At 48.1% G+C, this 10,715-nt stretch overlaps 2 protein-coding genes across 2 annotated transcripts; both read right to left on the bottom strand.

Annotated features, from left to right (window-relative positions):
• Positions 1–530: 530 nt before the first annotated feature.
• LOC144151683 (tetraspanin-33-like) lies at positions 531–4,197 on the bottom strand. Its single transcript, XM_077682794.1, has 2 exons — positions 3,612–4,197; positions 531–1,210 (listed from the first exon to the last, which is right to left on the bottom strand). The coding sequence occupies exons 1-2, from the start codon at positions 3,647–3,649 to the stop codon at positions 862–864; spliced, it is 387 nt and encodes a 128-aa protein (XP_077538920.1). The 5' UTR covers positions 3,650–4,197; the 3' UTR covers positions 531–861.
• A 310-nt stretch (positions 4,198–4,507) lies between these two features.
• On the bottom strand, positions 4,508–5,249 carry LOC144151681 (uncharacterized). The gene has a single exon (XM_077682793.1). It carries the CDS (start codon positions 4,849–4,851, stop codon positions 4,615–4,617), a length of 237 nt encoding a protein of 78 aa, XP_077538919.1. The 5' UTR covers positions 4,852–5,249; the 3' UTR covers positions 4,508–4,614.
• Between the last annotated feature and the right edge of the window lie 5,466 nt (positions 5,250–10,715).

Genomic DNA, 10,715 nt, shown 5'->3' with positions numbered 1-10,715 from the left:
AACCATACAATGGGATCAGTTTTTTTCCAGTCCGTTTAGGGGAAATGTGGCGGATGAAGCACTGGAGTGCATCTTTTTTTTTTTCGTCAATTTGCCACAGGAGATAAGTAACATGAGACACTATGTACCAAACAGTTGATACAGATAACAGGAAGAAAGGGAATAAAGAAAGAGACATGACACGGGTACGTGGCTTCGTGAACAACAGAAACCTGTAGATTCCAGTTTAGGAAAGAAAGTTCAGCAGTTTCTTGTAAAGGGGGCCGTGCGTCCACCGATGAATATCGGGACTGCGGCCCAGGCGATATCCTGTGGGGACCCGTGTTCCGGGCTCATTGGTGGAGCCCTGGATACGTCCCTAGGAAGTGTCTAAATGTCTCTTCCGAAATAGGGGCTGCGCAGTATAGGGCAGTATGACAAGAAGTCTATGTCACTCGTACATCTTTTAACATTGAACGAAGGAGCCGAGAATGTTGATTGAAGGACTGAAAACAAGTTTATTCCATTTTGTTGCGCTGCTGTAAATAAGAGTTGGTACAGGAATTTGAAGGGAGTGGAAGTGGGAAGGAGCGATTACGCCTCCATTTACTATGTCAGCGCCCTGCAGGCCGCTTACACAGTAAATGGAGGCAACACGAGCTGATATTACAAGCCTTCGTGACTGCCCGCTATTTATTTTTCAAAACTGATGCTGTTATTCGTGAGTGAGGTAATGTAGACTCCTTCCTGATGTAATAAATTGGAGGCTTCATGCATTACGTACTCCTTTAATACATACGAGTATAATTTCCGTAAAACTTTTCGTTCATGCTATGTATAAAACAACAGTCATATCACAGCTGCCTCTCTCAGGGGAAATGTTTAAGGGTCCAAACGTTCCTGCTGTTGCAGGTAGTAGCTGCGGATGGCCCTGATCTCGGCGACCACGGTGTGGGACAGTGCGTCGAGGAAGGCGAAGAAGATGCAGAGCGCGAGGCAGCCGCCGCTGAGCGCGAGCACGTGCTTGTCGAGCAGGCGCAGCGCCGTGTCGGCGCAGTTGTTCCAGTTGATGTGGAACCAGGCCTCGTAGTCGCTCATGTTCAGCACGCCCCGGCCGCAGTGCAGGCTGGCCGCCGTGCGCTCCTGAAGGAGGCTCGCGTTGCGCTTGCAGCACGAGTGGGGCACCGAGCAGCGCTCGTAGCTCAGGTTGTCGCTGCTGCAGTTGAAATAGCTGCGTAGAACGAGCAAGTTTTGGGGCGCAGCACTTAAGCGCCCACTCCTGTGGTTTCGCGGCGCCATCGTCCCAAGTTGTAACCGAGCGAACGAAGGGGACGCCTATGACGAACTAGATAGAACAAGCAGGAAAGCGGAGGAGGAAAGTATGGCGAAAGTGTGTGGGGGAGGGCGGTATGTATGCCGTGACGCCGCGATACATTGGAGAGTTTTAGCTGACCGTTTTTCACGGTCCGCTCTGCTCCTATTGCAAGCGGGAGTGCCATTGCGCATGCGTGGTGCGCTTGGCCGCGAACGGCATTGGCTCCGGTTGCGCTGACCGTGCCGCCGATACGGGAGCGGACCGTCAAAAACGGTCAGCTAAAACTCTCTAGCGAGTTTTAGCTGACCGTCTTTCACGGTCCGCTCCGCTCCGATAGCAAGCGGGAGCGCCATTGCGCATGCGTGGCGCGCTTGGCCGCGAACGGCATTGCTCCGGTTGCGTTGAGCGTGCCGCCGATACCGGAGTGGACCGTCGAAAACGGTTAGCTAAAACGCTCTATTATATCGCGCGCCTTCTTGCGTTCGCTGATACGGCGATCACTTCGTGCGACGCAGCAGGTATACGCTGTCACCCAAAAGGCTGCAGTCGGCCCTGCGCACCAATTTCGCATTAGAGAGTATCGTAACCGTCAGCGATTTTTTTCCTTGGAGCTCGGTTCTTGCGAAGTGGCTGCCATACAGCCGCTTATATAGCAGCTACTAACTTATCTACAATTGCACCGCGGACAACGCACACACGTATGCTCGGCGCCGTGAGCATGAACACGCAGTGAACGTGCAGTGCGGAATGGAGCCAAAGTTTCTCGAGCGGTAACTCGGTTCTTGTGCAAAGAGCACACAGTGAACGCGCCGATTTTCTTATTGTAAGCGCCCTTACTCCTTCCCCTATCTCCGTCTTCGCACCGACACTCCCCCCCCCCCCCCCCCCCCACCGGCCTCCCCCAGGAACGACCGAACGATTAGAATCTCTTACTCCGCAACTGCACGAGGCACTGGCTTGACCTTGACTGAGCTTGAAGGTCAGATTGTTGGAATGTGGCATTTTCTTGGTTTGCGTACTTAGAGTAATAGAGCTTTAGCCCTCAAAAATTAATGTGCTCGCTGCCTTTGCATGAACGCCGACTTCTGGCAGGGATAGGAGATGCGTTTGCTATTTATTCTTAAGAAAAGCAATGGAAGATTCAATTGTGGAACTTTAGGAACACGCGTCCATCGTATCCCTCTCGTTCATGAACCTGAGTCTCGGCCCGATGCGTATGCCTTGCTCCGGCTTTAGAATCCCGCAAAACGGCGTTTCTCGCACGCCCCTCGCACCCCGGGCCAACCGCGCTTCAGGTTCTTACCGTCTCAGTGGTTACGTCCGCGCGCTTTGGCAGCGGCATTGGCTCCGTGTCACCAACTTTTTGTCCACCAGTACTCGGATATCGTCGCCGCCATTCCCATTTCATCCTCTTTCGCAGCCTACTCGGTCCCGCACCCATTGCGCACTCCGTTTTACAGCGCGTACAAGCGTTGCGCGTACAAAGGAGGGGTCGATCCTTCTCCGCTTCGACTTGGTTGACGTCTCCCTAGCAGCCAGGTCGGCAGCAGCGCGGACGCAGCTCCATCGAAGCCAACTGCGCCGCCGGCTCGGCTGACGCCACGCCTTTCCGCACTTGCTTTAAGTTATATGCTCTTCTGTCGCTCTCTTTCCGCGTATCAACGGCGAGAACCTTTACAGATGCGCGCCATCTATTTCTTCTCTTAATAATAAAAATTTCAAATTATAGGTTAAAGTTAGCTAATCGAAAACACTAGGATCGCATCAGGAGGCCATTGAACCTACGGAATACAATACATCTGATTTTTTGCCAGTAGAACTACGAGGCAGCTGTTGTCTTCTGTTTTATTTCGCGTATTTATGTGTAGGTGGATTGAGACTGAGTCATAGCGCCGGTCTGACAACGCAGAGGAAAATTAATTTTCTTTTACCCGAGGTCGCGACTCGAACGTCTGCGGCCCGTCAGGAGTTCTCGATCGGGTGAAAAACCATTTCATGTGGCACCAAGTCTGTCGGAACTGAGGTGGTCACCATGCATTTTAGCAACGTTCTGAATTTGAATGTTGGCCAGATCTCGTAGGCTACGATTAGTAAAAAACGCCGAATTTTCCAGCACAGTTCTGACTCCTTTTGGCGCTTGCTGTAAGCAGTTGTGAGAATGTCCTCAGCGTTGGCACAGTATAATACAAGCCTGTGTTGCCTTTACCTGCTTCCAAAAACGGCTTAGTCATAGCACGTTAACGTGCATAGTTCGAAAAACTTGACACCACTGGTAGTTGGCAACAAAGCGGATAGAATTAGTTTAGGGCAAGCTCACATGTTGTCGTTCCAGTCGCGGAAATTGCGGCTAGTCATGCCGCAGCAGCCCAAGTAGCTCTGCACAGCGTCCACAAACTTCTGCCCGTCCAAGGAGTCGCGGTAGTGAACCACCAGGGTGGCGGACAAGGTGCTCTGTATTGCACGCTTCACACTGGCTGCGAAAGAGGGGCGTGACGGCCTTCAAGCGAGAAATTTGGCAGAGAAGTTTCATACGCGAAGCGTATCTTGAAGAACCCCGGCAAGCTCTCTGGTGTCGAGTTTTGGCGCAGTTTTATTTATTTATTTTCCCGCCAGTTCATTGAAGTCGATTCAGATCTGGGGGACCACAACATTGCAAAAAAAGAATAAACGCTTTGCGCGCAAACGGATCTATGTACAATCTGCGCTATACTTTACCAACTACCCAGAACCGGCGGTGCCGTTCATACGTGTCAACACATCTGAGACAAAGTGCGCATTGCCGACGTTGGCAGTGGTCTTCAAATTAAAATTTCTATAGTGCCTTTTTTTACAAAACAAAATGACAGCCACGGGGAAAAAAAGAAAAAAACTGTCTAAAAGAGGCGAGACAACTGCACACAGGAAAAAAAGAGGGTTCCGCACGCCGTCCGCATGAGTGGTCAGGTGGTCCACGGTACCACTGCAAATAACTGCGTTCGCCGGTTCTGGTTGCCTACTTCCGGTGTAATTTTCGCGGCAGGCTATTAAGAGTGCGAAAAGCCTGTCACGTGCTGCCAGCACGAGCCCCGCTGCAGCTGACGGTTCGCTCACGTCACCAACGCCAATAGCTACGCACGCCACACCGTTGGGCGCTTGTGGGATATGGGTGTTCTTCATAAAGTAATGCTAGTTTTTTTCGTCCCATTGATTAGTGAACGGTAGACATAAGTTGCAGTCAGGAGTGGTATCGAGGAATCCCGCTGCTCATAAAGTCGTTAGTGAGGACTAGCATCGTGCAGATTCCGATCCGTATTCACAGTAAATCTGTCTTCCCCAGGGTGCTATTCAGAGAGAAGACTTTTCGGTTCACGCCGATGGCGATAAAGGGCGCTTCGGGCACCTGGCATGAAGATCACGAGGGTGCCGAAGAGCGTGTTGGCCAGGATGAGCGCGATCAGTGTGAGCGAATAGGCGCGCAGCAGGAACGAGTTCTCGCGCAGAGCGCCCACGCAGCCGCAGTAGGAGACCGCCGACAGCACCAGTCCAGCGCAGAGCAGCGTCAGCTCGAGGTGCGACATCAGCAGGCCGCTCAGGTCGCTGTGCGTCAGCACTTCCACGTCCTCTCGGGTCTCCAGAGACGACAGCAGCAGAATCCCGGCGACCAGGACCAGCGCAACGCCCGCCAGCCATAGCACCAGGTTCAGGACGAGCAGTGTGTAGCGAATCTGGAACCGACCAACGGGGGCTTATTTGCGGGAGATGAAGCGCAGAGGCTCATGGGAAATAGTTATGGATCGCCTCTTATATTCACTATATTCCGGAGAGGAATTCTGAGTTGCGTCCGACTAAGAAACGTCCGTTTCACGTCCATTCCCATCGTGACGCAATTGCACTTGAGAGTCCTCTGACCAATGAACTACACAAAAAACGACGCCCCGCCTTTCTTGAGCTGCGTCAGAGCCTGATCGTCTGCTTTTAGCCAATCAGAGGTCGCTTGGAACGGACATTAAATTGAACACACTCATACTCCTCAATACCGAACGTTCCCGTCAATGGCAATCACTCTAAACTTTTTTCCCACCCATATACTCCCTAGAGGTTCTTTTTCGCCTGTCCTCTAGTGATCCTCCTTGTAGGAGTTTTTTTTACTACATGGAACAGGGAGGTTTTGTTTACCTCCTCAAAACAGGGTGTTTTTAGGTGATAGAAAGGAGGTAGTTAGGGAGTGTTAAGAAATGTTAGGGAGAATTTAAGGAGATCAAAATGGAGTATTCTTTACTTCCTCAAGGCGTTTTTAAGTGATGTTTATGGACTTTTTAGGCGGTTGAATAGGAGCTTATTATGGCTCCCTTGGGAAGTACTTATGTTATTTTAGGGGCGTTTTGAGGAGGTTCAAGGGAAGCATTTACTTCTTTTGCATGGAGTTTTACGTTTTGTAGGCCTCGCGAGGGGAGTTTTTAGGAGGTTCAAGGGAAGCATATATTTCTTTTGAATGGAGTTTTGCAAAGTTGGGGCGGTTTTGTAGGCCTTCCGAAAGGAGTTTTTTCAAGGCCACAAGGGCGAGTTTCTAGTTCCCTGCGGGAGTACTGGTTTCACACGGTTTTTCTCGATTTCAGGTTTATTTCAAACGAACTTTCGCATACAAGTTTACATGGTACATGGTGTACACAAGGAGGCTCCGAAATAAAAACTTAGGGCGACCTCCTATAAGAAAGCAAAAATGGTAAATTGCTAAAAACACGCCAGTTAGGAATGGAAGACAGCAATAGAATGCTAGTTGAACAAACCGTAGAATTAATATTACTACAAGAACTGGAAATACGCGAAAAACAAAGATAGGCGCAAACACAACCACATGGTAAGTGAAATCATTATATAATAATAGCGGATCAAGAACGCGTCAGTACTTATCAGAACTTATCAGAACGCATCAGCACTCAGTACACAAAGTGAAAAAAAATGGTTGCAGTGGTTTACAACAACAAAAAAATTTCAGTTGGTGGTGAAATGAGCGATCTGTGTGCTAGTTGAACAAACTGTAGAAACAATATTACTACAAGAACTGGAAATACGTGAAAAACATATAGGCACAAACACAACGGCATGGTAAGTGACATCATTATATAATACTAGAGGATTGAGAACGCGTGAGTACTTATCAGTACGCATCAGTACTCAGTACACAGTGAAAAAAATGGTTGCAGTGGTTTACAACAACAAATTTTTTTTTCAATTGGTGGTGAAATGTGCGAGAGCTGTGTAACGATTTGATATTGAAAGGTAACGAGCATTTTGTAGATGGTAAAGGCACAAGAGATAAATGATGTAGGAGACAGACAGCAATGAGATGGCTATGGATAAATGAGTAATATAAAGAACGAGAAATATGCTGCGGAAAATACCAGTGCGTTTTGATAAAGACACAAATGCGCCAAGAAAAGTGACCCAGTCTGAGGGGTTAATTGCAAGGATATAGAACAGAATGGGTGGTATCGCGACAGCTTCTTCAGAGTGAGAAGAAAAAGCCATGTAATTCGTGTTTTTCCGATAATTTTGAGTTGATTCATTTGGCACCAGTTGCCAACATTATTTAGATAATTGTTTCAAGTTATATTATTGGTTAATATTATTGCTTCACAAAAAGATAGCTGTATTATCAGCATACAGAAGGGCCCATCAAATGTCCCCTGTTCAGTAAAAAAAAAGAAAACGTCAGAAACATAACAAGAAATTCTTTAAACTACTATCCAATGATTACAGGATTGAAAACAAATAAAATATTGGTGAGGGATATTGATGCGATAAAAGTTAATTAGTTCTAAATCCTTCACACGTGGTTTGGTGCTGGCAAGGTCCAAAAAGGCATGTTCCACAAACGTTAGAGCTCTGTGTGCCTTCTTGGGATATTGAATGTTGAAAACCCAGAACGATGCAAACAGACTACACAGTCCTCCCAGTAAAGATGATGCAGTCAAGACACTCTGGCCATCGATGCGGAGGCTAATTTCCCCTTTCGCGGAATGCAGGCAGGGAGTCAAAGGAACATCTACCTGAAAAACCAAAAAAGAAAAAAAAAATGCCCCACATGTAAAATTCAAAACAGACACTATGGTTAAACGAACTTAATAATTCGGCACAGTAATAAAATTGTTATGCCAGGTTCCCTGCGAATTTCAGCACTTAAATTAGGAATGCAAAGGCTTCATAAAACCAAGTGCCAGTACATTAACCATCGTGGCTTTTGCAGCAATAAAAAAGATATTACTTCCGCACAATATACTCGAGCACAACTTTAAATGACAGTGAAGTTAAAATGCAAGTCTCTCTAGGTTGATAGATTAGCTCACGGGGAACAATACCCCTCTTACACCTGGCATTTTTTTTAAATAAGGTTGAAACTAGCAAAAACACGTTTTCACCGGAAGGGCTTAAGTGGCCTGACGCGTACAACTTCTTTCTTGGCTGCCGCTGGATGGTGCTACTCGTCCATACTTGGGGTGGCAGTACCGCTTTCCAAGGGAGCATGCGAGCTACGCATGAGAAAATCGTTCGACGCCAAAACTTGCGAGGCCTCAAAAGGCCAATGTTCTTCTTCAGTGAAGCGTAAATACTGATCACAGGTCCAATGGAGAAACATTTTGCTTAGTGGTCTCGAACGGCAAATGACAGGGGAGTTTGGGGAAGCATGAGCGATTTGACCGGAACTGACCAAACTGCTTGGTACGTGGTAATGTTGTATTCAGTTGCTTGTATACTGCTATTAATCACCGCTGCTTCACTTGCTTCCGGTTTATCCTGATGCAAACAGCGACTGCAGTCGTGTTTGCGTCACGCTTGATGAGCAGTTGAACAGCGATTTGTCAGCACTTAAGGCATCTTGGCACTAAATCAATGCTGAAATGGCTATGCGGAGGTCCGGCTTCCGTTTGAAATCAACTTGCTGGTTGTCTTCAATGACCCTTTAACAACAAGTTACCCTTATGCCTCATCACTGCAACCGATTGTTCCTCCGTGTGGTGCAAAGTGTGTTAGTGTAACGTGAAACGAACCGTTTCTGTGATTTGTAGGACTGATTCTGCTATTAATTACTGCAGTGACAACAAGCTATGAAAGAAAATCCCGCCATCTCCACGAAGTGAATGATGATGAGAGGGGCGAATCTAAAATGCTTATCAGCAGACAATGTTACGCATTAAGTGCAAGCTGCTTTCATAGTGTGTGCATTGACATTAAGATATGGCCCCCTGGCAGAATGATGCGCTGCGCGAGATTTTGCCGTACCTAAAAGGACAGGCAACTCATTTTTACGGAGTATAGGATCTGTAAAAGGGTTGCGAGTTGGGCGAGTTGGTAATTATGCATTGCGAAAAATAAACTGCGCGCAAATTAACGAGGACAAGAACACATGAAGACAGCACAAGCGCACACTCGCAACTAGTTTATTATTGCACAATTCAAAGCTTTATATGCCCAAGCGCCCAATTGCCGCGCCCCCAATGCGTCACAGTTCTCGGCGCACTCAGCCGAAAATACTAAAAAACCGTAACAACAAAACCACAAAACGAACTTTGAGGCGCACGAAAGGCGAAAAATCAGCAAAGATAACCGCATCATACATGGATTAAGACCCCCCTCCCACCCCCAACACGCATTCCCAGAAGCACCGAAATAGCGCTCAATGTGCGTCTAAATATGCGACTTCTCGATTAAGCAGGGCGATAGAGGGATGACTGACACATTCGGAACCAGCTTTTCTGATGTGGCTGGCTTCTACAATTTCTCGCGTTTGCTGGTTCTTATGTCACAAAAGGATGGCTGTGCGCTCAAACACAGGGACACAATCAGGTCTCCATGCGCGGCAATGAGAAGATAAGTGGCTCAGGTCACGTTGAAAAATGAAAAAAAAAAATATACGGTACTTTTAGACGTCGTACGCTCGAGTTTGTGACAACGTACCCGTGTGCGGCTCTGTCCTGAAGTTCGGAGAAATGCAGGCGGGTTGTGTTATATTTCTCGTCTTGCATTACGCTTTCTTTTATATATTAGCGCCCTCTTCCCCGACCTCTCTACCTTCCTTACCGCTTCCGTCTGACTGCGCTGATTTTCGCCAGCACGAAGTAACCGTCACGTTGCTTTGAAACGACGCCGCGCGCGACAAACGATTTTACCTCGAATGCCCTGTTACAAAAGAATGCGAACGCATACTCCAAAACCCACAAACAAGTAAAATAATACGAGTGTGCGCTTTTTTCTTTGCCCGTGCGCGTACGAGCGGTGAGCGGCACGGGTACCCGGGTACTTCGCTGTTAACCCTATCCAAACGTTTGACAAACGCATCGACTGATGAAAGACCACTTACCAGCGAGCTGTCCACACCTGTCGCCGTATCCAAATGCTGTTTGCGGCCGTTCCTCGTGTGACAGGGGCACATGAAAATCTTTCCACCAAATGGCACTACTAGTCCTTCACAAATAAGAAAAAACGACGGCCCAAGGCGAGGCTTGAAGCTCCGGCATAGAGGCTCCGGCCGCGCCGAGTTGGCCGAGTCACCGGCCGCATCCGGGGAGCCAGTCGTGCCGCCAGGGCAAGTTGAGTCGCTGCAGTCGGGTGCGTTGGCGCGCTGGCACGGGAATTTAAATCGTCTATGTATGCGCAAGCAAGCGAAGCAGATGAACGTTGCAATTGTTTGCAACGGCGAGAACTGCCTCTTCGTTAGCAGCAGAGTTTGAAACCACCTATCGCCAAAATAAACAGATTGAGACAACACGGCCGCGCTCTCTGCCTGTGATCGCGCTGGTTGAAGCATCTATACGGGTATACGTACGGTATTGGTTTTGTAGCTGCGTGCAACCGTTGCGTCCTGCTTACTCGTTCTAATTAGCATTAGGCCACGGTTGAAGTGCTGGTGCACGGAGACAACAGAAGACTAACATGGCGACCGCCCGCTTGAGATGATTACCTCAGATAGGGCGTTTATTGTGGACGTGGTAGTATACAAGGAACCGAACGCCATCTCACAAATGGTGTTAAGTCGTTCTAAATCCTCCCTTTTGCTACCCGGATGGGCAACGGTACTACCGTGGAGGTTCGTCCACTTCTTTAGATTATGCCTAGGGAGTACATTTTTGGCTATAGGTACTTTTCAGGGCACATTACTTGATTAAAACTCCATTTCCGGCTAGTTTGCGTTTACAGTGATGATGCAACAGCATTGAGCTGGAGCGTCGGCGCTTGGCACTCCATACGCTGCGTTTTCAGAAATCCTGGTTTTATCTAGGGCAGTGGTTCTCAACCATGAGTATGCCGGGGACACCTTTTGGGCTGGCAAAAGTGCGAGGGGAATTCGTAGTAATTGTTGTTGATTCGTTTTTAAATATCAAAAACTTCTTTTGCACTTTTAGTTCAATTCGCCCACATACGTATTCAAGTCCCGTCTTTTGGG

Source organism: Haemaphysalis longicornis, unplaced genomic scaffold (genome assembly GCF_048455015.1).
Source record: "Haemaphysalis longicornis isolate Haplotype H1 unplaced genomic scaffold, Haemaphysalis longicornis Haplotype H1 scaffold_9, whole genome shotgun sequence".
Classification (NCBI taxonomy): domain Eukaryota; kingdom Metazoa; phylum Arthropoda; class Arachnida; order Ixodida; family Ixodidae; genus Haemaphysalis; species Haemaphysalis longicornis.
Note: the sequence above shows the minus strand (reverse complement) of the source record. Positions and strands in the feature narration are given on the sequence as shown.

Excerpts from the sequence above, each read along its gene's own strand:
- LOC144151681 (XM_077682793.1), bottom strand. The coding sequence starts at position 4,851 with ATGTCGCACCTCGAGCTGACGCTGCTCTGCGCTGGACTGGTGCTGTCG.
- LOC144151683 (XM_077682794.1), bottom strand. The coding sequence starts at position 3,649 with ATGACTAGCCGCAATTTCCGCGACTGGAACGACAACAT. Across the intron at positions 1,211-3,611 it reads CGCGACTGGAACGACAACAT|CTATTTCAACTGCAGCAGCG; the intron begins GTGAGCTTGCCC and ends CGTTCTACGCAG.